At 38.2% G+C, this 27,997-nt stretch overlaps 2 protein-coding genes across 5 annotated transcripts; both read right to left on the bottom strand.

The window, feature by feature from the left end:
- Positions 1–213: 213 nt before the first annotated feature.
- Positions 214–6,647, bottom strand: LOC113048959 (chemokine-like receptor 1). 2 transcript variants are annotated; one of them, XM_026210946.1, is made up of 2 exons: positions 6,459–6,647; positions 214–1,798 (listed from the first exon to the last, which is right to left on the bottom strand). In XM_026210946.1, the coding sequence occupies exons 1-2, from the start codon at positions 6,569–6,571 to the stop codon at positions 946–948; spliced, it is 966 nt and encodes a 321-aa protein (XP_026066731.1). In that variant the 5' UTR covers positions 6,572–6,647; the 3' UTR covers positions 214–945. The 2 variants fall into 2 exon arrangements, with proteins under 2 accessions (XP_026066731.1, XP_026066730.1); XM_026210945.1 differs by lacking the exon at positions 6,459–6,647 and adding an exon at positions 4,880–5,238 and having other exon boundaries at positions 214–1,921.
- Positions 214–24,164, bottom strand: LOC113048958 (chemokine-like receptor 1). 3 transcript variants are annotated; one of them, XM_026210942.1, is made up of 3 exons: positions 23,536–24,164; positions 21,223–22,209; positions 214–924 (listed from the first exon to the last, which is right to left on the bottom strand). In XM_026210942.1, exons 2-3 carry the CDS (start codon positions 22,197–22,199, stop codon positions 921–923), a joined length of 981 nt encoding a protein of 326 aa, XP_026066727.1. In that variant the 5' UTR covers positions 22,200–22,209; positions 23,536–24,164; the 3' UTR covers positions 214–920. The 3 variants fall into 3 exon arrangements, with proteins under 3 accessions (XP_026066727.1, XP_026066726.1, XP_026066728.1); XM_026210941.1 differs by lacking the exon at positions 214–924 and having other exon boundaries at positions 20,986–22,209; XM_026210943.1 differs by lacking the exons at positions 214–924; positions 23,536–24,164 and adding an exon at positions 23,004–23,078 and having other exon boundaries at positions 20,986–22,209.
- Positions 24,165–27,997: the final 3,833 nt, after the last annotated feature.

Below are 27,997 nucleotides of genomic sequence, written 5' to 3'. Positions count from 1 at the left end.
TTCTAGATACTGAACCAGATTTTTTAGAATGAATATAATGAGCTAAGAGCTCACCCAAGTACTGAGGACCTAAACCATACAGGGCTTCATAACTAATAAGTAAGATTTAAAAAATGTGCACAATGTTTAACAGGGAAGTGCTGATAGAACCTGGCTAATGTTGTCATACTTCCTGGTTGTAGTGTTTGAAAAGACACATAACATGAAAATACATTCATTTGTAATAAAGCATATTCTTTACACTGCAACTATATATATAGACTACAGTCAAATACTTACACATTCTTATATCTATAATAGACAAAACATTACAGTATTATGACAAAACAGCAACACTATTGTGACACACCATCAATAAAAAACAGCTTCAAATGGTCCTCTATAAGGTTGATATTCATATACTACCAAATATACAGTAGATAGTGGGTTAGTGTTTCTGAAGCATGCCCTACATGCGATGCAGTGTATCAACAAAATCAGAATATAACTTGAAAGCAAGCATTAATTTGGAACATACAGGGCCATTTTTCATGTTTTCAGAGTTTGGATTAGGAGTTAAAAGAAATGTTTCACTTGTCAGTTTGAGTAGAGAAAATGCTGGCATGCATTTTGCTGACATGGTGTATGTTTAACAGTCCTTGCTGATGTATTTTAGAATTGCTACATCGATCTTTAATACCTATGTACAATTCATGGGCAGCTTTTTCCTAAGCACATCAGTTCATTGTTGTGATCTGGGTCAGCCATCCATTCTTCAAACTGCTTATCCTCAGTAGGGTCGCAGGGATGTTGGTCCAAGGGTGGAGAAAACACTGCTAGATGATCATTCCATCACAGGGGAACACTCTTTCTCATTCACTACACAGACAAGTTTGTGTCTCCAATTCACCTCTGAGAAACTCCACACAGACAGTCCTGGCTTATTTGGGGCTTGATCTGGGGACCTTATTGGTGCAACAGTGGTCTCCCTCGATCAAGCACAGTTTCGCACTTATCTGAGTCATGTTCCATCCACTTCATTTTAAAACTAAATCCGAATAAGAAATAGATGACCGGGCTGATTAAAGAGTGGGCTGTGGCTAGTGCAGTAGCTACTGGAAGTCCATATTTCAACAAAATTGGATCCAGGCTGTTGGTAACAGTGGCTTGAAGCATGGTTAAGAAGATCTGAGGGCCCCAGAACACAAAAAAGGCAATTTTTATAGCACAGATGATCTGTGCCTGCTCCTTGCAGACTTTACAATTTCTATGAGCTGATGTCAAACAGCTGAGAAACATTACCAAAGCTGGCGCAAGAAGCCCAATGAGAAATCTCATGATAACGACTGCCTTCAGCCTGGCAATGCCCTCTTGAGTAGTTTTCAATTCGTCCGTGTCATAATCATCAATGCACTGAGAATATCGGACCTCTCTGGAATACAGTGAAGGACATGCCAAGATGGCTGCAATAGCCCAGGATAATGAAATCAGAATGATGTTACAGTTCTTGCAAAGATTCAAGCAGTCAATTTTTAAAATAGCAGAACTAATGCTCCAGAGACTCAGCATGGCTGCTGTGGAGAACATACTGCCATAGGTGATATAGGATGACAGCTTGCAGCTCGCGTTTCCATAATTCCAATCAAAGTTATTGTAAGCATACAGGAGCTGATAAACAATAAATGCACTGGAGACTAAGTGTGTTAAAGCCAACGCCGTAATCCAAGAGGAAACCGTTGGCGATTTCTTGTTTTTCAGGCAGCTGATGATAATGACGATGAAGTTGAGGGTGACACCGAGGATCAAGACAACAGAATATGTAATCAAGTAAATCATCCTGATCACATGTTGGTACTGCTTGGTTGCATTCTCCCTGCTTTCAATTTCTGCAATGATAGTATCATAGTCTGTGTAATTGTCTTCTCCAGACATTTTGTGAAGTCTGAAACAAAAAGACATAGATTAAAATGTTTCACTCTGAATAATATGCTGCCCAGGAACAGATATGTTCTGTTCAGTTCTTATATATATAAATATATATATGTGTGTGTGTGTGTGTGTGTGTGTGTGTGTGTGTGCATGCGTGTGTGTGTGTCACCTATTCTATAACCTGCCCCTTCCTTGACACTGAATAGAATACTAATTTTAAAAGATACTGCAGGCAAAAAATAATAATCTTTACAAAAGAGGTCATTGTTAAATTTTTTTTAATGAGAAAGAGCTGTGATCATTATTCAACCCTTTTTTTTCCAACAGAAAAATAAACACCAGGCTTAGAGAATGAATTACGGAATTTGTATTTTTGAGTGAACTGTCCCTTTAAGGAATGGGGGAAAAAAGTTTATCTTTCCAAATGAGGCACCAGCAGATATATATGTAATGTGCTCCTTGTCTATATTAAGGCATTAATATGTGATCTTAGAGATCTCTTGTGTTAGTCACTGACGTTGAAATCTGGCACTTTCTTTGGTGACCAATATTTTCAAACACCTTACTTTATAATTTGTTCAAAACATTAAATGCTTAATAGTAAGACAATAACAAATTCATATATAATCACAGAAAAAAAAAATCTTAATGTAACATGAATTAAATTAAACAAGGAAAAACGAGATCAGAATTAAAGTGACAAAACGGCAGCATCTACAAAACAACACTGCATGTTTTTTTTATTTTTATTGCACACATAAATTTACATTTAAAATCAAGTTACATCTGCATGTCTTGCAGAAAACGTCTAAAGGTTTCACCATGATTCTTTATTTGGTCCAAATGCTTTGCTTCATGCATATTTTCTGTAAAATCATCTTATCTTTTGCAGCAAAATGGCTGAATGAGTAAAATCTTAACTCTCTGACTATCTGTGAGAACGGTGTACTGAAAATGAAAGTAAAATATGTGGTATTGGATTTTTTTTTTTTTTTTTCAGTTTCAGTTTCCGTCAGCTGCAATTTGTGCTGCAGCCAGGCCTGTAGCCAGCTAAGACATCACCTCTGTAAATTTTTCATTTTCAAAAAAAAAAATTGTTCTCTGATTGATTAATTTACTGCTAAACTCCTCATATGAATGTCTTCATGTATAATTTAGAATGTATAGAGTCTGTGGTATGATTGCTGCAAGACGCTGCCGAAGTGAACAAGTCTTCAGAGCGTTTTGAGCGAGAGCGTGAGACACAGCCGCCTTGTTGCCAGATCTGCTATAAGCATTTTTAACTCATTTTTTTCTACTTAATTTGACTCTTTAGAAAGTTAATAAATTACAAAGTTGCGGTTTAGGGTCAGCGATAACTTTAACTGATCTAATTTCCAAAATATTTAAAATAATTTTGCTTTATTATATATATATATATATATATATATATATATATATATATATATATATATATATATATATATATATATATATATATAGGTTTTTGTTTATTTTAATAGCAATTTCTGGAAACATTGCATCGCTGGCAATTTCTGGCAGTAATCAAAAAAGGCAGCGGCTATTTACACTAAGTGGAAATAGCTATAGATGTTAAAATATCAGTATTTTCTGCTATTTATAATACCTATTGCAAATAGTGGCAATTATCTGCACCTCAGTATTGTAGTTCATTATAAAACAGTATGCAATAATTACTGAGTGTCAGTTTTAATTTTAATTCAAATTATTAAATGGATGCCACCTTATTGGGACAATAAAGCCCTCCCTACCCCTACATCTACCCTACCCTTACTCTTACTCTACCCCATACTTTATTTCCAACTTATTGATTATTCACTTTATTTTCAGTGAAAATAAATTATTTTCTGATGTGATTTTAAAAGGGAGAAAAAAATTACCCAAAAGGTGGATACGAACCCGGGTCGATCCCGTCAAAATATGTAAAAATTTTCCTCTGCTTCACTAGAGCTGATGCTTAACCTGTTAATGTCTTTCGTAATCTTGTCTTTTGCAATCTACGTTTGGTGGGTAAAGTTAGTGTAACTGGACACTCAGATCAAAAAGTCTATGGACACGGTATTGCTGACAAGATATAACATTCGATAAGAAAAAAAATGATATTACCTGTCAGACACTTTATCAACACTATCAAAACCCTGTCTCACTCTAGTGCAGAAATCTGTAGATCAAGTTACTTAGGGTACAGAATGAAATGAAACACTATCCATTAAGAAGTCAATGCTTAGTCATTCAGTACGGTAGTTAAACTTTAACAAATCATGTTATAAACATTCATAAGAGCACTAGACAAAGTTAACAGCTATATAATGGTTATAAATAAAAACAATATCAGCAATATGTATGGTTGCATAAATAATAAACAACTGATAAAATTATCCACCCCATAGTAAAGTATTAACAAACTTTGATAATACAGTAAATAGGGTATGATTTAAAAATAAGCCTCCCTCCAAAAACATCTACATTTCTGACACTTTTCAGGTGTTGGTGAATATAATTAGTTGTATTTATAGGGGTTTTTATAGCACAATTCTGTAATTAGGTTATTATAGAAACCCCCTGAACCTCACTAATTTTCAAAGCCTGGCTACGGCCATGGGAAGCACATCTTTGATTCTGGACAAAGTCCAGAGGTTTTAACTGCACCTCTCGGATTACATATTCTATACAACGTCTAAATTAGTCACACATCCACATGTGGAAAACAAGTTTTATTTTTCTAAATGCAACCACGTTTAAAATGTGTTTGTAAAGATGATGAAAAGTGCACATTTAAGTTTGTGATTCTAAGATTAAAAGAAAATTGCACCTACATAAACAAGTCACATGTTAACATCACAACCAGATTTCGTTTATTAAAACATTGCAGTAGCTTCACTTGGTTAGATTTCGCTTGAACACATGCTTAAAATTGTCAATGTGTGAGGACTGCAGTGATCTAAATTACCTTTACACCGTGTCCTAACCAGACGCGACGTGATAAGATTCCAGCGACAGATGATTTTTCAGTTCACACGAGAAGAGACGAGACAGAACATAAGCTGTATGCTGTTCTCCCTGTCTATGGTTGTCCAGTCGTCGCAGAAACCGAGAGCCGCAGAATCCTTTTGCTTGTCTTGTGTCGTGACTCTTATCAAACTCTGATTAACACGGAAAATAAACCTTTTATAGCGTGTACCGCATGAGTGGCGAGAACCACAATATGCACTTGACACAAACTCAAAGATGACGTGTGTGTGGAAACCGATCTCCTAAATAAGCAAGATATACTTGATTTCTGCAAGGATGAAGGGGGCGTCGCCGACACTAGATGCGGGGTGTGGCAACCTCAGGGTGAAAACAGCCAATCACATGAATTAATTAATTAATTACATCACTACTGTATTTCAATGACCAACAGAGAATTGTTGCACAACAGACACCAGATTCGACTACCACCTAAGCCACCACCTTCAAAGCTCGGTCCCCTCGGAGTGAGTTGTGTTATAATTAACGTGCATCAAGCCATTATCCTGGTTCTGGTTGACCTACTTAATGCAGCCTTAAATTATCTGTATTACAGAATATGACAAGTGTGTTACGTGTATGCCAGATGGAAGAGATGAGTCTTTAAACTAAATTTGAACAGACAGAGCTTGGAAGACTGGTACAGAAATAGGAAAAGGATTTTATTTAAGAGTTGATTTTCAGAATTCTACTGAATAGCCAGATTTTTTAGATCACAGTGAACGTGAATGAATATAATGCACTAAGAGCTCACCCAAGTGCTGAGGACCTAAACCATTCAGGGCTAATAAACAAAACATTACAGTATTATGACAAAAAAAAAGCAACATTATTGTGACACACCATCAATAAAAAACAGCTTCAAATGGTCCTCTATAAGGTTGATATTCATATACTACAGAATACAGTACTCAGTGGTTTAGTGTTTCTGTAGCATGCCCTACATGCGATACAGTTGTAGATCATAAATTTTCAGAGTTTGGATTAGGAGTTAAAAGAAATGTTCCACTTGTCAGTTTGAATACAGAAATTGCTGGCATGCATTTGTGGACATGGTGTATATTTCACAGGGATGTTGGTCCAAGGGTAAAGAAAACAGTGCTAGATGACCATTCCATCACAGGAGAACACTCTTTCTCATTCACTACACAGACAAGTTTGTGTCTCCAATTCACCTCTGAGAAACTCCACACAGACAGTCCTCCTGGCTTATCTGGGGCTATTGGTGCAAGGCAACAGTGGTATCCCTCGAAACATTACCAAAGCTGGCACAAGAAGCCTGATGAAAAATCTCATTATAACGACTGCCTTCAGCCTGGCAATGCCCTCTTGAGTAGTTTTCAATTCGTCCAAGTCATAATCATCAATGCACTGAGAAGATCGGACCTCTCTGGAAAACAGTGAAGGACATGCCAAGATTGCTGCAATAGCCCAGGATAATGAAATCAGAATGATGTTACAGTTCTTGCAAAGATTCAAGCAGTCAATTAAAAAAAAAAAGGATCAAGACAACAGAAGATGTAATCAAGTAAATCATCCTGATCACATGTTGGTACTGCTTGGTTGCATTCTCCCTGCTTTCAATTCCTGCAATGATAGTATCATAGTCTGTGTAATTGTCTTCTCCAGACATTTTGTAAAGTCTGAAACAAAAAGATATAGATTAAAATGTTTCACTCTGAATAATATGCTGCCCAGGAACGGATGTGTTCTGTTCAGTGCTTTTATATATATATATATATATATATGTATGTGTGTGTGTGTGTGTGTCACCTATTCTATAACCTGCTCTTGCTTGACACTGAATAGAATACTATTTTTTAAAGAATAGTGCAGGCAAAAAAAAAAAAAAAAAAAAAAAATCTTTACAAAAGAGGTCATTGTTAAAAAAAAATTTTAATGGAAAAGATTTATTAAAACCTTTTTTTCCAACAGAAAAATAAACACCAGGCTTAGTGAATGAATTAGAGAATGTGTATTTTTGAGTGAACTGTCCCTTTAAGGAATGGAGAAAAAAGTTTATCTTTCCAAATGAGGCACCAGCAGATATATATGTAATGTGCTCCTTTTCTATATTAAGGCATTAATATGTGATCTTGGAGATTTCTTGTGTTAGTCATTGACGTTGAAATCTGGCACTTTCATTGGTGACCAATATATTAAAACACCTTACTTTATAATTTGTGCTAAACATTAAATACTTAATAGTGAGAAAATAACATTCATATATTATCACAGAAAAAAATCTTAATTTAACATAAATTTATTAAATTAAACATAAAAACAAACATGGAAAAACATGTTCAGAATTAAAGTGATAAAAAAGCAACATCTGCAAAACAACACTGCATGTTTTTTTAATCATATTGTACATTTTTCATACACAATTTACATTTAAACTCAAGTTACATCTGCATGTTTTGGAGAAAACTTCTAAAGTTTTCACCATGATTCCTTATTTGGTCCAAATGCTTTGCTTCATGCATATTTTCTGTAAAATCATCTTACCTTTTGCAGCAAAATGTCAGAATTAGTAAAATCTGAAATTTGTGACTATCTGCGAGAACGGTGGACTGAATATGAAAATAAAATACGTGGCATTAAATATGTAAGTTTTTTCTTTTTTTTTTTTCAGCTTCAGTTTTCGTCAGCTGCAATTTGAGCTGCAACACATCTTTGGTTCTGGAAAAAGTCCAGAGGTTTTAACTGCACCTGTTGGATTATAAGGTTACATAGCCTATACAAGGTCTAAATTAGTTACACAACCACATGTGGAAAAAATGCAACTACGTTTAAAAGGTGTTTGTAAAGATGATGAACGTGCACATCTAAGTTTGTGATTCTAAGATTAAAAGAGAACTGCACCTACATAAACAAGTCACATGTTAACACCACAACCAGATTTCATTTATTAAAATATTCCAGTAGCTTCACTTGGTTAGATTTCAAGAGCACTTTAGCATGCTTGAAGGGTTAGTTCACCCAAATATTAAAATTATGTCATTAATAACTCACCCTCATGTCGTTCCAAACCCGTAAGACCTCCGTTCATCTTTGGAACACAGTTTAAGATATTTTAGATTTAGTCCGAGAGCTCTCAGTCGCTCCATTGAAACTGTGTGTACGGTCTACTGTCCATGTCCAGAAAGGTAAGAAAAACATCATCAAAGTAGTCCATGTGACATCAGAGGGTCAGTTAGAATTTTTTTTGAAGCATCAAAAACACATTTTGGTCCAAAAATAGCAAAATCAAAATATTCATCATTGTCTTCTCTTCCAGGTCTGTTGTGAGCATGTTCACTGCAGTGTAGTGATGTCTGGTTCGTGAACGAATCACTCAATGTAACCGGATCTTCTTGAACCAGTTCTAAAATCGAACTAAATCGTGCCCCTCACATTTCTGAGACAAGTGGATACAGCTTCCAAACGACAAAAAATAGCCGAATAATATTTTTTAGATATTTGATATTATCACACCGGTGAGATTAGATCGTTCAGTACACATCATCAGCTGTTAATTCAAATCTGCATTCGCTGGCTAGCACTGAGCCAGAGACAGATGTGTTCGCATGGTAACCAATCAGAAACGATTCGGTAGCGCTTATGAATGCAGTGGCCAATCAGAGACGTGCAGAAGAGTCATCACTGAAACGCGGTGTTTTGAGAGTGCATGAACTCTGAATGAAAATGCTCTTTGATAATTTAAATTTTCTTTACTCTCTGTTAAAAAAAAAGTAACTTACAATACTGGTATTAAAATGTACATTAAATGCAAATTCAGTCTTATTAAAAATATTTTATGGCATGACACCCATGTATGGCATTTAAGTAAAAAGTTTTTATATGTAGTTAGATTAGACTACTTTGCCCATTACCATTTGCTGATCAAATAACAATCTTTAAAGGTGCAAAATGCATTTACTTACACATATCTGAAAATCGAGATAATTCCTAAAAATATTAAGCATGTTTGGAATCGTTTTGAATAAAAAGAAACAATAACTAAATAAAACATAAGCCTATATAAGTTATACCTGCTATCGTAGCTGCTGTGTCACATGAGAACCATAACTAATACCCCCCCATGTGCCCCCTCAAAAATCATGAATGCATGACGCCCTTCCTGCTTAAGCTGTTAACTATTTTAATGTGGTTGACACTCCCTCTGAGTTAAAATAAACCAATATCCCAGAGTAATTCATTTATTCAAACAGTACACTGACTGAACTGCTGTGAAGAGAGAAATGGAAGCTTTAGCCTAAGTTCTGCCAGGAAGACTCAATCACTTCGTCACTAATTACCTTCATCATTATCCAATCACGTCTTTATACTCCTGTATAAAAGATCGTACTTACACATGTTTGAGTTCGCAGATGCCAACGCGACAACAACCGCAGATTCCGACGCGATTGTACTTGCTCAAGCTGTTGTGTTTATTCATCTACTTGCTGTAATTAAGTTCGTGCCCCGCAAACTATCTAGAGTTCGACGTTCCTCTAAGATGCACACGGGATCGTTGGCTTAGCTCTGTGTCGCGGTGATTATCTGCAGTCGTTTGTGTTGGATGATTTACAAGCTTTTCTCGGCAGAGGATGTGAACATTGGCGGAGTTCCGTGTGCTTCCAGGCCAGGGTTGCCAGGTTCTCAAAACCACCAGTTACTACTTTAAAAAAAAAAAATTAAAAAATAAAAAAAAAATAGCCCAATCGCGTTCAAAAGGGATTTATGGTAGAATTCACATTCTAGGGGCTATATATAACACTATTGGGGTCACCTCAAACCCAGGACAGAAAAGGCAACCCACACACAAAAAAAAAAAAAAAAAAAAAAAAAAAAAAAAAAAAAAAAAAAAAAAAAAAATACGTTCTTGGCAACGCTGGTGCTTCCGAGATGTCGCGTCAGTGCTGCTTGGGTCTCAACACCTGAAAAGACTTTGGTCTCAATCAACAAATATTCATCTGTACGCTCACGTGAACCTGCAGCAATGAAGTTTCTCCGGACCAGCAGACAGAATTAAGGCTGCCAGTCTCTTCGGCATCTCGCCTCCATCACTTCACAAGTCTACAGCATTATAAGTATCATTTTGTTCTATGCACTTGCGGCGCCTGGGCATTAATTTATTCTCTGCAAGGATTTATACTTGCACGTTCAAATAAAACACTGGGCGTTTCGTGCTTGTTTATTGACTTGCACAGCATAATTAAGATGTTGATCATAGTGCATGCAATTTTCTGAATTTCTTCGTAATGAGGCACTTTAAGGCTCATCATAAACGCTACAATCTTTATACTGATAAAGATTTTTCGCATTTCTTAAAAAAAAAAAAAAAAAAAAAAAAAAAAAAAAAAAAAAAAAAAAAACCTCTGTCTAGCACACTTGAGATTCACTGTTTTAATCCTATGCTTTAATATTTTGCTTATTCAGTCTTTCATTTGCGTTATTCCTGAAAGTTCATACTCTAATGGGATTCTATGGTTGCAGATGCAGGGAACCGCTGCTCTCACCTCATCTTTACATGGCTTACTCTCGGGCTAGTGAATCATGAACACCGGATCTACCAAGCTGATGCGTATATGGACCCTTCTTTTGAGTCGTAGGTAAGATTCGGCTCAATGCTCCGTCAGCTGGCATATAACTCCACGTGACACGAGTTGCTGCTGGACCTTATTCAGAGTAGTGACAGATCTCCAGTTTAAACCGAATAGTAATTAGCAGGCATGGTTGTTTGCACTCCTGGTCTCCGTCTCAAGGTGCGGTCACACTAGACTTTAAACATGCAAAATTATTTCGAACGCCACTGCGAATATGGGCGGGAACAAGATAAAACAGTCTCCCCTCAATTATCACAAGATGGATTATTATGTGCGCTAGCACTGTGTCTTTGCAACGGCGTCAAAAGCGTTTTATTATATTGTAACGTTACTCTGTATCTCTCTATAAATCTATACACCCTAAGGGAGGAGGGGGAGAAGAAAGAGAGAGAGAGAAGAGAAAATATATATATAATATATATATATAAAACGTTGTCATTTCAATGTATCACCTGTTCCCGTCGACACTACAAACCATGCAGCTTTTCTTTTATAAATCTTTTAATGTATTATAAACTAGGACCCTGTGCAACAGCTAAAGTATATAGCGCTTCCTTTTTGAATTTTTGTACAGAGGCCATGCAGCAATGTATCGCTCTTCTACTGGTCCACATCCTCACGTTATGCAAATTCCCTGGTCCGAGTTCACCAAACTTGAACTTTGGAACGCAGCGAAATGCAAAATTTTCGCATAAGCTTGCGTTTCCGGTCCGACGCATTCGCATGCGTATGAATGGAAGTCAATGGAGAGAAAAGTGCAGTGTGACCGCCCATCACTCATAACTAACTAACGTCTGGAGGGGCGCGTTAAGTAGGTTCTGCTCATGCTGTCAAACTGACCTCATCAGAAAAATTATTCGTTACAGGGTGGAAATATTCAGAATTTGATAAGATTGTTAAGACAAACAACGTTTAATTGTTTACATCAAGATTAGCAATGTGTGCTAGTAAGTCAATTCGACTTATGCGTATTTTAAACTTAACCTCTGATACCTCAACTTAATATTATAATAAAAAAAAAAAAAAAAAAAAAAAAAATTGGGGAGTGACCGTTAAGGGGTTAAGCTACAATCAAGGCTTGTTTATATTCGCGCATCTACTGGTGTTGGTTCATCACTCTTACTCGGCTGTTGCGCCTTTCACCTTACACTTTTAAACTTTCAGACAGCTGTGCCCTCAGCCAACCCGGATTCTTCAGTCTGCCCTCCGTTAGCAGACATAATACTAAACGAAGTGCTACGTCAGCTGGAAATCACATTTCTAAGGCGTCGCTCCCTCTACAATCAAGCCTACACGTTTGCATGGTCCGCTTCTAATGTTTTTCCTTCCAATTTTTGTGTTCCTATTCTAATTTCGACCGTTGCTCCTTTCTTGTCAAAAAAAAAAAAAAAAAAAAAAAAAAAAAAAAAACCGCAATCTTAATTTCTCTATTCGCAGACTCCTTGCCAGCATCTAATCCACGCTAAATTTTATAATCAAATTTTCAAGCCTTTTGGTTATTCAGTTCTATTACTACTTGAGGGGTTAGCTAAATCTTCCAACAAATTAAAGACAAATGTCTGCCTATTACCCTGCCCATATTGCAAAATGAATTACTTCCATCTGCTACAGCCTTCCTTCAAAGTACCTCAATATTCTTCTGGAGGCAGTGTTTATCTGCTTTCTACAGGTTATGCTTCCAGGGGAATTCACTTCAAACCAATCAATTTGATCCTGCTCGCGGCATTTCCTTCAGATCTATGATTTTGACCAAAAATTCTTCACACTCTCCTCAAGCACTCAAAAAACCGATGTGCAAGGTTCTGGTGTCACCTTAACAATTCTAAAATCAATAATCCTGTCCCTTCTCAGCATGGTGAAATTTCTTAAAAATCCGACCTAGAATTTCTAAAACGCTCCAGCTCTATTTTTCCTAACGGAGCCCCCTTTCCAAGGCTGTTTAGAACTCACTTAACCACTGTTCTCAAAGCTGCAGTCTATCTACTGGCCATTCATTCAGAATTGGGGCAGCTACTTCAGCAGCTGAATGAGGGATCTCTACATCAGCTGTTAAGATCATGGGGCAGATTGGTCTTCCTAAGCATTTGAATCATACATCAGACCTGATTCAAAACCATTATTGAAGCTCAGCAAGCTCTCCTGTAACTAATCAGGTAAATTCATGCAATTACTGGTGGTGGTGTTACTATATCTGTATGGTCTTTCAAGGCCTGTCTGTGTCTGCCTATCGTGACTATTTCTGTACGGTCTATTGAGACCTGTCCGTGTCCGGCTATCATGGCTATTTTTCTGTATGGTCTATCAAGGCCTGTCCCATGTCTGCCTATTGTGGCTATCTGTGTCTGGCCTATCGTGGCTATTTCTGTACGGTCTATCGAGACCTGTCCGTGTCCGGCTATCATGGCTATTTTTCTGTACGGTCTATCAAGGCCTGTCCCATGTCTGCCTATTGTGGCTATCTGTGTCTGGCCTATCGTGGCTATTTCTGTACGGTCTATCGAGACCTGTCCGTGTCCGGCTATCATGGCTATTTTTCTGTACGGTCTATCAAGGCCTGTCCCATGTCTGCCTATTGTGGCTATCTGTGTCTGGCCTATCGTGGCTATTTCTGTACGGTCTATCGAGACCTGTCCGTGTCCGGCTATCATGGCTATTTTTCTGTACGGTCTATCAAGGCCTGTCCCATGTCTGCCTATTGTGGCTGTCTGTGTCTGCCTATCGTGGCTATTTCTGTACGGTCTATCGAGACCTGTCCGTGTCCGGCTATCATGGCTATTTTTCTGTACGGTCTATCAAGGCTTGTCCCATGTCTGCCTATTGTGGCTATCTGTGTCTGGCCTATCCTGGCTATTTCTGTACGGTCTATCGAGGCCTATCTGTGTCTGGCTATAATGGCTATTTCTGTACGGCCTATCGAGGCCTGTCCGTGTCTGCCTATCGTGGCTGTCTGTGTCTGGCCTATCGTGGCTATTTCTGTACGGCCTATCAAGGCCTGTCTGTGTCCGGCCATCATGGCTATTTTTCTGTATGGTCTATTGAGGCCTGTCCTGTGTCTGCCTATTGTGGCTATTTCTGTACGGCCTATTGAGGCCTGTCTGCGTCTGCCATTGTGGCTGTCTGCGTCTGGCCTATCGTGGCTATTTATGTACGGCCTATCGAGGTCTGTCTGCGTCTGCCTATCGTGGCTAATCATGGTCTATCGAGGCCTGTCTTGCGTCTGCCTATCGTGGCTGTCTGCGTCTGGCCTATTGTGGTTATTTATGTACGGTCTATCGAGGCCTGTCTGTGTTGGCTATCATGGCTATTTCTGTACGGTCTATCGAGGCCTGTCCGTGTCTGCCTATCGTGGCTGTCTGCGTCTGGCCTATTGTGGCTATTTCCGTTGGTCTATCAAGGCCTGTCCGTGTCTGGCTATCATGGCTATTTTTCTGTACGGTCTATCAAGGCCTATCTGTGTCTGGCCATCATGGCTATTTTTCTGTACGGTCTATCAAGGCCTGTCTGCGTCTGCCTATTGTGGCTGTCTGTGTCTGGCCTATCGTGGCTATTTATGTATGGTCTATCGAGGCCTGTCTGTGTCTGGCTATCATGGCTATTTTTCTGTACGGTCTATCGAGGCTGTCTGTGTTCTGCCTATCATGGCTATTCTGTATGGTCTATCGAGGCCTGTCTGCGTCTGCCTATCGTGGCTGTCTGCGTCTGGCCTATCGTGGCTATTTCTGTTGGTCTATTGAGGCCTGTCTGTGTCTGCCTATCGTGGCTGTCTGCGTGAGGCCTATCGTGGCTATTTATGTTGGTCTATCGGGGCCTGTCTGTGTCTGCCTATCGTGGCTGTCTGCGTCTGGCCTATCGTGGCTATTTATGTACGGTCTATTGGGGCCTGTCTGTGTCTGCCTATCGTGGCTGTCTGCGTCTGGCCTATCAGGCTATTTATGTTCGGCCAATTGGGGCCTGTCCGCGTTTGCCTATCGTGGCTGTCTGCGTCTGGCCTATCGTGGCTATTTATGTTCGGCCTATCGAGGCCTGTCCGTGTCTGCCTATCGTGGCTATTTCTGTTGGTCTATCGAGGCCTGTCTGTGTCTGCCTATCGTGGCTATTTCTGTTGGTCTATCGAGGCCTGTCTGTGTCTGCCTATCGTGGCTATTTCTGTTGGTCTATCGAGGCCTGTCTGTGTCTGCCTATCGTGGCTATTTCTGTTGGTCTATCGAGGCCTGTCTGTGTCTGCCTATCGTGGCATTTCTGTTGGTCTATCGAGGCCTGTCTGTGTCTGCCTATCGTGGCTATTTCTGTTGGTCTATCGAGGCCTGTCTGTGTCTGCCTATCATGGCTGTTTCTGTTGGTCTATTGAGGCCTGTCTTTGTCTGCCTATCGTGGCTATTTCTGTTGGTCTAACGAGGCCTGTCCGTGCCTGCCTATCGTGGCTGTCTGTGTCCTGCCTACCGTTGCTGTCTGTGTCTGGCCTATTTCTGTAAAACTTAAGAAGTTTAATCTAACGTCATTATACTGGTCATGCTAACTCTCTTTCTATTTCTTCCAGGAACCTTAGGATTCACAACTGGTGGGTATACTTCATCTACTTTATTTTGGGGGGAAGGCTGGCCCCGTCTGGAGGTCTCATAATCCACCTAATTTTGGGGGTCTGCTGCGCCCCTGCCTTCGTCTTCAGGCAGGAAATGCAGATTCGCTACCCTCGGATTACGAACCATGGACGGGGCCTTCCGCCAAAGAAATTTATAATTGTGCTCGCTGAGCTGTCAATAAATGTATGCTTCGTACATTCCTCTATCTCCCGAGTCTTTCTGGTAGAAATGGAAGCTTTAGCCTAAGTTCTGCCAGGAAGACTCAATCACTTCGTCACTAATTACCTTCATCATTATCCAATCACGTCTTTATACTCCTGTATAAAAGATCGTACTTACACATGTTTGAGTTCGCAGATGCCAACGCGACAACAACCTCCACCCTCCCCACCACCACCAGGATGGTCCTGTCCTTACCTTCCAGGGGGGGTCTGCTGCGCCCCTGCCTTCGTCTTCAGGCAGGAAATGCAGATTCGCTACCCTCGGATTACGAACCATGGACGGGGCCTTCCGCCAAAGAAATTTATAATTGTGCTCGCTGAGCTGTCAATAAATGTATGCTTCGTACATTCCTCTATCTCCCGAGTCTTTCTGGTAGAACTGAAGATGAAAACTGAGCCAAGCCAGATAACGAACAAAAGATTGAGTCATTCTCAAGTCAAGAACCGGTTGCATCAGTTTTAGGATCATCAGTACACTGCACCGAGAACAGTTTCTGTCGGAGGCGTTCGATTTGAGAACCGAGGAGCTGATGATACTGCACATACTGCTGGGGAAGCCATGGCCTAATGGTTAGAGAGTTGGACTCACAATCAAAGGGTTGTGAGTTAGAGTTTCGGGCCGGCAGGAATTGTAGGTGGGGGGAGTGCATGTACAGTGCTCTCTCCACTCTCAACACCATGACTTAGGTGCCCTTGAGAAAGGCATCGAACCCCCAACTGCTCCCCGGGCGCCGCAGCATATATGGCTGCCCACTGCTCCGGGTGTGTGTTCACAGTGTGTGTGTGTGTGTGTTCACTGCTCTGTATGTGCGCACTTCGGATGGATTAAATGCAGAGCACAAATTCTGAGTATGGGTCACCATACTTGGCTGAATGTCACGTCACTTTCACTTTCACTTTCATGCGTGTTTCAGTGTGAAGCAGAATGACACACAACGTGTCTGAACCATTTGATTAAATGAATTACTCTGGGATATTGGTTTATTTGAACTCAGAGGGAGTATTAGCCACATTAAAAAAGTTAACAGCTTAAGTCATTTGTGGATCAATGCGTATTGGAGACACAAACCATTTCAAACGATTCAGTTCAATTTGTTGAAATGGTTCACGAACATCTGGTTACATCGAATGATTCGTTCGCGAACCGGATATCCAGACTGCTTTGATTTGAACTCTCTCTCACAACGGACCGGAAGAGAAGACAATGATGAATAAAGTCGTAGTTTTTGCTATTTTTGGACCAAAATGTATTTTCGATGCTTCAAAATATTCTAACTGACCCTCTGATGTCACATGGACTACTTTGATGATGTTTTTCTTACCTTTCTGGACATGGACAGTATACCGTACACACAGCTTCAATGGAGGGACTGAGAGCTCTCGGACTAAATCTAAAATATCTTAAACTGTGTTCTGAAGATAAACGGAGGTCTCACTGGTTTGGAAAGACATGAGGGTAAGTTATTCATGACATAATTTAAATATTTGGGTGAATTAATTTATAATTATCTAAATTACCTTTACACCATGTTCTAACCAGATGCGATGTAATAAGATTTCAGCGACAAATGATTTGTCAGTTCACACGAGAAAAGTCGAGACAGAACATAAGCTGTATGCTGTTCTCCCTGTCTATGGTTGTCCAGTCGTCGCAGAAACCGAGAGCCACAGAATCTTTTTGCTTGTCTTGTGTCGCGACTCTTATCAAACTCTCTGATTAACATGGAAAATAAATGTTTTGTAGCGTTAATTAATTAATTAATTAGTTACATCACTACTGTATTTCAATGACCAACAGAGAATTGTTGCACAACAGACAACAGATTCACCTAACACCTAAGCCACCACCTTCAAAGCTCGGTCCCCTCGAAGTGAGTTGTGTTCTAATTAAAGAGCCAGTAAGATGAAAATTCTAAGCTTCCTATCACTGTTCATAAGTCCTGTACAATAGGTTTAAATCCATCCAAGGTTAAAAACATTGTCATTTTGTCAAAATATCATTTTAAAATTACCTAAATTCTCAGAGATCCCCAAACGGTTCACGCGAAGCTGTTCAGAAGATTCAGTTTCCTTAAATCCCACCTTTCGGTAGCATATTGTGTTCTGATTGGTCAACTAACTTAGTCAGTTTTGATTGGTTGTTCCGCACACAACTTTATGGTAAACAATGCGTTAGCATCTTTTTGGGGTGAATTATGTCTTATTCCTCTCATCGCGAAGCAAACAGTAAAATAAAAAACTTGAACAGTCTCGCTGCTTTTTCTTCTGTGTGTGCGTATTTAAGCCGCGCGCTTCAGTTTGAATCTGAATAGAGCGTTCAGCGCGGGGGCGTGGTCACATTAGATATAATGAAGGGAGACGTGAAAAACGGACATTGCGTTGTTTTCATATGGATTACTTTATCACAGAACATCTGTTAGCAGCACTTGTTACACTTCATTTTAATGAAGTGTTTGTAAATGAAGACCAGCGCAGAGAAAGGCTGCAGACAGCACACATACTGATAAGATGCTCGGGAGAAAACAAACACAACTTCACAGGTTGTGATTCGGAGATGCTTGTTGGTATAAATAAAGTTGGTAATGAACCCTCGTTTATGGCCAAACGCTTTAAAAATCCCGCTGTACTCACCAAGATTAGAAAAGCGGTCATCAGTGAAATGTTGTGAACACAACAAGGATTTGTTGTACTGCTCTGGTATTGTGGTGAAAATGAATTTTAGTCATTGGTTCTTCTGATCTTCATTCTTTGGCAGTGAAAATAAAACAAACTTGCCTTTACAATTAAAAACACACTGTCTCCTCGACATGATGCTCTCATACCAACCAGAGCGTCTGTGTGGGGGGTGGGGGGGGGCAGGTCAGAGTTCCATTTCTCCCAAGACGGTAGGCGGAGATTATTATGCAAAGTGCTCCTAGTGACGTACATAGAGATGGGCAAAAGATTTGAAATCTATAACTACCCGTTTCAGCGATTCAGAGTCGACTCCTTACTTTAGAAGCCAATAACTTTATAAATCGTGTACTTTTTGGTTTAATTACTTTGCACATTGTTTACACTGATGGACAGCTACATCATACACTGTAATACAGGTAATTTTTGATTTCCCATCTGTGTGGCTCTTTAACACACATCAAGCCATTATTTTTCCTGAAATCCAGATGACACTTTATTATTTCCATCTGACTTGCAGCACTTAAATCCTAAAGTCCTCAAAATTATAGATGAATTTGGCATATATCGAGATTTTAAATTAATCATTCTAAAACTATTTTGATGCCTCTTAATAATTATGGTCTTAGTTTTTCTAAAAACAATATACTATTATCAACAAAAGTTAAATATTTAGGGATCGGACTCAGACCCACGTTAATTCTCATCTCAAAAATAAACTAAATATCAATGTATGGAAAAGTTTAGTCTGATATTAAACGATGGATGTATCTGCCCGAATGTCAGTATGAAAAATGTATATTTCACCTGTTTGATTTCAAAATTTTACTACCATATGGCACAATCTGAATCTGCTTTCTGGTGGACAACCATATACAGCCAACTTGGGCTACAAAAGATATTCTAAAATTGAATGATATGAATGGAGAGAAATCAATTCTAGATTTCCAAGACTTGAAAGATTTAATATTTCCTGTAAGACTTTAACTTCATTCTGCATTAAAACATCAAAAGTTTTATTGGGGTAATAATCTTCAAATTCACCCAGTAGTGCAATGGATTCATAATGTGCCAAGCATAGGAATTGTTTCTTATTTTTACCTTTGCCTTTCATATCTTAATAAAGATAATCTCCCTAAAGCTAGAGTGCGGTTATAAGATTTGACCGCCTATAATAGTAGCATTGAATGGGACACAGTGTGGGTTAATACATTCCATGCATCTTTAAACTCTAATCACAAATATTTAACCACACGTTAATTAATTAATTAATTCGTTCTGCTGTGGTATTTCACACCATCCATATTGCATATTTTGTGGACCAGGTTTCCTTTACACTTTGATACATGTGCTATGGGACTGTCCAGATGTGCAAAAATTTTGAGATATTGTGCTTGATATTTTATACAAGGTTATCAAGATTAGTTTTCCCAAAGATCCTGTTATTTTATTGTTGAATGATAATTCTAAATTTTCTGTAGGTGAGAAAGAACAGAAATTTTGCCTAGCAGATTTGACTGCGGCAAATAAATGTCTAGTTCAATGCTGGAGACCCCCTGATTACCTTTCTGCTAAGCAGTGGATTTTATTTTTTAATATATCTCTGGAACTGTCTCCTGCATGGAATGAATACGCTAAACCTGCTACTCTATTTGGAAGAACTGGATTTCCATAGTCTCAAAGATTTTGGTCATTTCTAAAGATGTCATTCTGTTGTTAACACTCTCAGGCTCAAATTAAGTTTTAATAACTTAGTAACTTTAGTAACCTTTAGTAAAGTTTTTAGTACTCCAGATACATATTTAATGTATCTTAATGTATCTTTAATAAGGTTTTTAGTTACGTTACTGTTGCAAATCTGCAACGCCTGCCTTGAGAGGGTTAATATTATTAACAATTCTGTTTGTATCTTTTTTATATATATATATATTTAATCTCATATTGTTTTACTTTTGTATTTATTTGGGTCCTGGGGTGCGATGGGACAGGTGTGGAATGGGGGAGGTTCTGGGAAGGCAGTGGTTTAATAGATTTTCTCTCTTTTGTTGTAATGTATTTTTGTGTGTTCTATCAAAAAAAACAAACAAAAAAAAAACAGTGAATTACCAAAAAATATTAATATTATTAATAATAATAATGTACATGACATTCTTCTTAAAATCTAACAAGCGTTCATGGTTCTGGTTGACCTAATTAATGCAGCCTAAATATCCTTTAAATGATTTGTATTACAGAATGTGATAAGTGCATTTACGTGTATGTCAGATGGAAGAGATGAGTCTTTAAACTAAATTTAAACTGACAGAGCTTGGAAGACTGGTACAGAAATAGGAAAAAGATTTTATTTAAGACTTGATTTTCAGATTCTAGATATTGAATAGCCAGATTTGTTTAGATCACAGTGAACGGGAATGAATATAATGCGCTAAGAGCTCACCCAAGTACTGAGGACCTAAACCATTCAGAGTTTCATAACCAATAAGCAAGATTTAAAAAATGTGTACAATGTTTAACAGGGAAGTGCTGATAGAACCTGGCTAATGTTGTCATACTTCCTGGTTGTAGTGTTTGAACAGACACATAACATGAAAATACATTCATTTGTAATAAAGCCTATTCTTCACATTGCAATCATATATAGACTACAAGTATATACTTACAAATTCTTATATCTATAATAAACTAAACATTACAGTATTATGACAAAACAGCAACACTATTGTGACACACCATCAATAAAAAACAGCTTCAAATGGTCCTCTATAAGGTTGATATTCATATACAGAATACACAGTAGATATACAGTAGATAGTGGATAAGTGTTTCTGTAGCATGCCCTACATGCGATGCATTAAGCAAGCATTAATTTGGAACATACAGAGCCATTTTTCATGATAATAAATTTTCAGAGTTTGGATTAGGAGTTAAAATAAATGTTTCACTTGAATTGAGAAATAGCTGGCATGCATTTTGTGGACATGGTGTATATTTAACAGTCCTTGCTGATGTATTTTAGAATTGCTACAACAGAAAGTCAGCGATCCATTCTTCAAACTGCTTATCCTCAGTAGGGTCGCAGGGATTTTGGTCCAAGGGTGGAGAAAACACTGCTAGATGACCATTCCATCACAGGAGAACACTCTTTCTCATTCACTACACAGACAAGTTTGTGTCTCCAATTCACCTCTGAGAAACTCCACACAGACAGTCCTGGCTTATTTGGGGCTATTGGTGCAAGGCAACAGTGGTCTCCCTCGATCAAGCACAGTTTCGCACTTATCTGAGTCATGTTCCATCCACTTCATTTTAAAACTAAATCCGAATAAGAAATAGATGACCGGGCTGATTAAAGAGTGGGCTGTGGCTAGTGCAGTAGCTACTGGAAGTCCATATTTCAACAAAATTGGATCCAGGCTGTTGGTAACAGTGGCTTGAAGCATGGTTAAGAAGATCTGAGGGCCCCAGAACACAAAAAAGGCAATTTTTATAGCACAGATGATCTGTGCCTGCTCCTTGCAGACTTTACAATTTCTATGAGCTGATGTCAAACAGCTGAGAAACATTACCAAAGCTGGCGCAAGAAGCCCAATGAGAAATCTCATGATAACGACTGCCTTCAGCCTGGCAATGCCCTCTTGAGTAGTTTTCAATTCGTCCGTGTCATAATCATCAATGCACTGAGAATATCGGACCTCTCTGGAATACAGTGAAGGACATGCCAAGATTGCTGCAATAGCCCAGGATAATGAAATCAGAATGATGTTACAGTTCTTGCAAAGATTCAAGCAGTCAATTTTTAAAATAACAGAACTAATGCTCCAGAGACTCAGCATGGCTGCTGTGGAGAACATACTGCCATAGGTGATATAGGATGACAGCTTGCAGCTTGCGTTTCCATAATTCCAATCAAAGTTATTGTAAGCATACAGGAGCTGATAAACAATAAATGCACTGGAGACTAAGTGTGTTAAAGCCAACGCCGTAATCCAAGAGTAAACCGTTGGCGATTTCTTGTTTTTCAGGCAGCTGATGATAATGACGATGAAGTTGAGGGTGACACCGAGGATCAAGACAACAGAATATGTAATCAAGTAAATCATCCTGATCACATGTTGGTACTGCTTGGTTGCATTCTCCCTGCTTTCAATTTCTGCAATGATAGTATCATAGTCTGTGTAATTGTCTTCTCCAGACATTTTGTGAAGTCTGAAACAAAAAGACATAGATTAAAATGTTTCACTCTGAATAATATGCTGCCCAGGAACATATATGTTCTGTTCAGTTCATATATATATATTTGTGTGTGTGTGTCACCTATTCTATAACCTGCTCCTTCCAGGACACTGAATAGGATACTATTCTTAAAAGAATAGTGCAGGCAAAAAAAAGAGAGTTTTACAAAAGAGGTCATTCTGAACTTTTTTTAATGGTTAAGAGCTGTGACCATTATTCTAACCTTTTTTATTTTTTATTTTGTCGAACAGAAAAATAAACACCCCGCTTAGAGAATAAATTAAAGCATTTGTATTTTTGAGTGAACTGTCCCTTTAAGGAAATGAAACCAACTTTTCTATATTAAAGCATTAATGTCATCTTAGAGATTTTTTATAGTCATTGAAGTTGAAATCTGGCAATTTCGTTGGTGACTTATATATTAAAACACCTTACATTATAATTTGTGCAAAACATTAAATACTTAATAGTAAGACAATAATAAATTAATAGCTTTATATCACAGAAAAAATATTTTAATTTAATATTAATTAAATTAAACATAAAAGCAAACATAGAAAAACATGATCAGAATTAAAGTGACAAAACAGCAACATCTGCAAAACAACACTGTTTTTTATCGTATTGTAAGTTTTTTCACACACAATTTACATTTAAAATCAAGTTACATCTGCATGTTTTGCAGAACACGTCTAAAGGTTTCACCATGATTCCTTATTTGGTCCAAATGCTTTGCTTCATGCGTATTTTCTGCAAATTCCTCTTACCTTTGGCAGCAAAACGGCAGAATGAGTAAAATCTGTGACTATCTGTGAGAACGGTGGACTGAATATGAAAGTAAAATACGTGGCATCGAAAGTTTTTTTTTTTTTTTTTTTTTTTTAAGCAAATGAGTTTTCGTCAGCTGCAATTTGAGCTGCATCACATCTTTGGTTCTGGACAAAGTGCAAAGGTTTTAACTGCACCTGCCGGATAGAAGTTAGGTATTTTATAAATATTAGCCTACATATTCTATACAACGTCTAAATTAGTCACACATCCACATGTGGAAAACAAGTTTTATTTTTCTAAATGCAACCACGTTTAAAAGATGTTTGTAAAGATGATGAAAAGTGCACATTTAAGTTAGTGATTCTAAGATTAAAAGAAAATTTCACCTACATAAAAGTCACATGTTAACATCACAACCAGATTTAATTTATTAAAACATTCCAGTAGCTTCACTTGGTTAGATTTCAAGAGCGCTTTAACACGTGCTTAAAATTGTCAATGTGTGAGGACTGCAGTGATCTAAATTACCTTTACACCGTGTCCTAACCAGACGCGACGTGATAAGATTCCAGCGACAAATGATTTTTCAGTTCACACGAGAAGAGACGAGACAGAACATAAGCTGTATGCTGTTCTCCCTGTCTATGGTTGTCCAGTCGTCGCAGAAACCGAGAGATACAGAATCCTTTTGCTTGTCTTGTGTCGCGACTCTTATCAAACTCCGATTAACACGGACAAATAAACCTTTTATAGCGTGTACCGCATGAGTAGCGAGAACCACAATATGCACTTGACACAAACTCAAAGATGACGTGTGTGTGGAAACCGATCTCCTAAAAAAGCAAGATATACTAGGGGAGACCGGGGATGGTTGTAACACGGGGAGAGTTGTAACACTACCAATTCCATGAATCAGGGGCAAGATAGGAGTCATGTGACAATTTCAGTTTCATCAGGCTTCCTTTACAATCCCACATGGAGGTTTTCCAGTCTGTGTTGCTATCTCTCCTTAAGCTACAGCAGAAAATCTAATTCTGAGGTCAGAAAGTAAAAAAAATTAACAAGATAATATTTTGTTTAGTACTTCTACCGTTGTAGATAATGTTGTATGAGTTATATCAGGTCAAACTGTAGTTTCTCTAGTAAAGAATGGTGTATCAACCTTCAGCCAATTTCAAAGCACCATGCTAATACAGCTTGCTAAACAATGGGTGACAGTGAAGGGGTAGGTTGTAACACGTGTTTTGAAAGTGTTACAACCATCCCCTTACATACAACCAAGAACATTTTTGTGATTTTAACAATTCTACAGAATTACTAGAACTTGTGACTGGTAAAGAATGCATTCCATTTGTTCATTCTCTGGAGTGGGGATAAACATACGTCTGTTAATTTGCTCACACACACACACAAACACACACACACACATTTTGTGAAAAGTGGGGACATCCCATAGGTGTATTGGTTTTTATACTGTGCAAACTGTACATTCTATGGCCCTTCACCAACCCTACACCTAACCCTAAGCCTCACAGGAAACTTTGTGCATTTTTACTTTCTCAAAAAAACTTTCTGTGTGATTTATAAGTGTTTTGAAAAATGGAGACATGGGTTATGTCCTCATAAGTCACCCTCTCCTTGTAATACCTGTGTCATACCCATGTCATTATACAGAGTTGTGTCCTTATATGACACAAAAACAAGAACACACACACACACACACACACACACACATGAATGTGCACGTACAGACATGCACACACACAAAGGCACACATGCACAAAAACACACAATGTGCTCATACACTCCCCATATTCACACATATTTATTGTTGCAGTCATTCATTTAAAATAAAACTGTTTTTGTGTCAAATCACTTGGAGTACCCTTAGTTTTTGTATATTTTGTCTACCTGTTACAACTTACCCCAGTATGTGTTACAACCTACCCCAGTAGTGGGGTAGGTTGTAACAAAGGACCACCTTGTATTTGTCATCATCTCACAAAGTCTGTGATATAGTTGAATACATTTAAATTGTTGCCATTTGTAGTATAAACATGTGGGTACTTTGCCTAGAAGTTTTAGACTTGTAGCCAAAAGAAAAAGGTAATTTTAGGCGTTGAAGAAAAAAGTGTTACAACCATCCCCGGTCTCCCCTACTTGATTTCTGCATGGATGAAGGGGGCGCCGCCCTTGACACTAGATGCGAGGTGTGTCTGAAGCTTGGTGCTGACTGCTGAAGCAGTCATAGTGAAAACAGCCAATAACATTAATTAATTAATTAAATAAATCACTACTGTATCCCAGTGACAAACAGAGTACACAAACGCAATAGAATTGTTGCACAACAGACACCAGATTCACCTACCACCTAAGCCACCACCTTCCAAGTTTGTTCCCTTTGGAATGACTTGTGTACAAATCAACACATTTGGCATGTGACAGACTTTCAGGGTCTGTCTCATGCCCTCTCACTGCCCAAGTAGTAGCACTTGGAGCACATAATGGAGAGAATTTGATTTCATTACCCTTCCAGTTTTGGTAGATATTGTACATCTAAAGCCTTCTTCATCTAAAGGTGATGTCACCTTATCTTTTTAATCAGATTGTTGCTATACTGTAGGGACTGAACCTTAATAACAATTGCCACCTGTCCAGCAGATTTGAAGTATGCTACAGTTCTTCCATTATTTTAGGCCAATCTAAAATTTACCCAAGGTCTTAGAAAAAGTGGTATTTAGAAGCTTCAAGCACATATCAATGTAAATTCAATTAGTCAGCCATTACAGTCTGGCTTTAAGTCCTGTGACAGCACTGTGAAAGTGTTGGTCAAAGTGTTAAATTACATCTTTGTTTCACTTTGATAATGGCGATAATGTTATTTTAATTCTGTTTAGACATTAGTGAAGTGTTTGATATGGTGGACCATGAGATGTTAATCAACTGCTTAGATCACTGGGTTGGTTTAATAGGTAATGTTCTCAAATGGTTTAAATCTTATCTCACATAGGCTACAGATTTTTTCTGTTAATATTGGGGGCTGTAATTCTTCAAGATTACATCTGCCTTGAGGAGTCCCACAAGGTTCAATTCTTGATCCAATTATTTTCTCCCTTTAAATGCTACCATTGGGGGCTTTCTTTAAAATATAAAGTGTCTTTCCATTGTTACGCTGATGATATGAAGATTTATTTGCCCGTGAGTGAATTAAATTCAAATTCACTTGACACTTTATTAGCTTGGTTACACGATTTTAACAATTGGATTGCTGCAAATTGTTTAAAGCTTAATGAAAATAAACCGATGTTATTGTGTTTGGCCATTGAAAGCATAATGTGTTGCAGTGCTTATATGCAACTTCTTTGACTGGTTTTATTAAAGGGGGGGGGGGGGGGGGGGGTGAAATGCTCGTTTTCACTCAATCTCCTGTTAATCTTGAGTACCTATAGAGTAGTACTGCATCCTTCATAACTCCAAAAAGTCTTTAGTTTTATTATATTCATAAGAGAAAGATAGTCTGTACCGATTTTTCCCGGAAAAACATGAGCGCCTGGAGGCGTGGCGTGTGGGCGGAGCTAAGGAATCACAAGCGCGAGTAGGCTTTTGAGAGCGTTTGGAAGCTGTGACATTACCGTGAGGAAAAAAACATCTAAAACAAACCATGGCTAACAGTCAGATTCAGCGTATATTTATGATCCAGAGGCTGAAATTTGATAAGAGCAGCATCAGCAACGACGTCTCTATGTGGTATGTACTGAAACTGTATATATTTGCTTAGCGGTTTTGCAAAAATTACTAAGTTCCACTTTATGTCGTCTTTTTTTTTATTTATTTTTTTAAGCTGTACATGTGGAAAGTGCAGCTTGATGACAACATCGCATGTTGTTTACTTGATGTGCTTACGCGCTGATAGCTAAGTTAACAACACAGAGATATTTGAAGCAGTTTTACTCACCGGTTCCAACACACGATCGTGACCCTTTTTCGTTGGGACTGCATCATCCTTAAGAAATAAACGATGTGCAAATCCGGCGTCAAACTGGGCCTTGTTTGTAAAACAAGCATCTTCGAAAAGCAGGGAAAAACAAAAACACTTGCACAACTCCGTTGATGCTCTGTAAAAATAAACTCCATCCACTGGTCCCTTAATGCTGTTTTTTTTTTTGGAATCTGTGCAGGGTTGTCTTGCCCTGGCAACCAAAAACACACTCCTTTTGTGACATTTCGCGACGCTCTCGCTCTGATCAGTGAAGTCTGTTGTGCTCTCAGTGCTCTGCTATACGGGAGCGCGCGCTCTTCCGGGAGAAGTGCCCTTAGGACCCAACTTTTGACAAACCGGAAATTCAAACATACAACTTAATTTTTGAAACAGTGTAAAAAAAACTCAGCATGCATGAAATAGCATTCTAATGTAAAAAAAAATTGGGGATTTGTTCTGGATAGTGATTCAAAGTTGGACAGACAAATTAACACTGTGGTGAGATCTTTTTTTTTAATTTTTTTTAATCTATATATGTTCTTCAACCGTAATGTTATGAAGCTAAAATTATATTTTGTGCGCAAAATGAGATCTTTTTTTTTAATTTTTTTAAATCTATATATGTTCTTCAACCGTAATGTTATGAAGCTAAAATTATATTTTGTGCGCAAAGAAAACAAAAATAATGACTATTGACTATATAAATTTGACTGTATAAATTTATTTTAGAAATGGCTGTCCCCACTCATATGGGGAAAAACAAGTTGGATAGAGAACTGGGGCCCATTCTTCATACGTCCCTTATTATATCTGAGATGAAATGTCAAATCCAAATTGCACTTTTCAGGATCTGGCTAATTCAGTTCTTTGAACGCAACTGCTGTTGAGCAATACTTACAAGAGCAAGTATTTTGTTTGTGGAACTTCTTTAATCTGTCTAAATATAATTCAGTAATTGCAATATCTTCAGGTCCATATACTTTCCTTAGGAAGGTGTGCTAAATACTGATT

This window comes from Carassius auratus, chromosome 30, assembly GCF_003368295.1.
Source record: "Carassius auratus strain Wakin chromosome 30, ASM336829v1, whole genome shotgun sequence".
Taxonomy (NCBI): Eukaryota; Metazoa; Chordata; class Actinopteri; order Cypriniformes; family Cyprinidae; genus Carassius; species Carassius auratus.
Note: the sequence above shows the minus strand (reverse complement) of the source record. Positions and strands in the feature narration are given on the sequence as shown.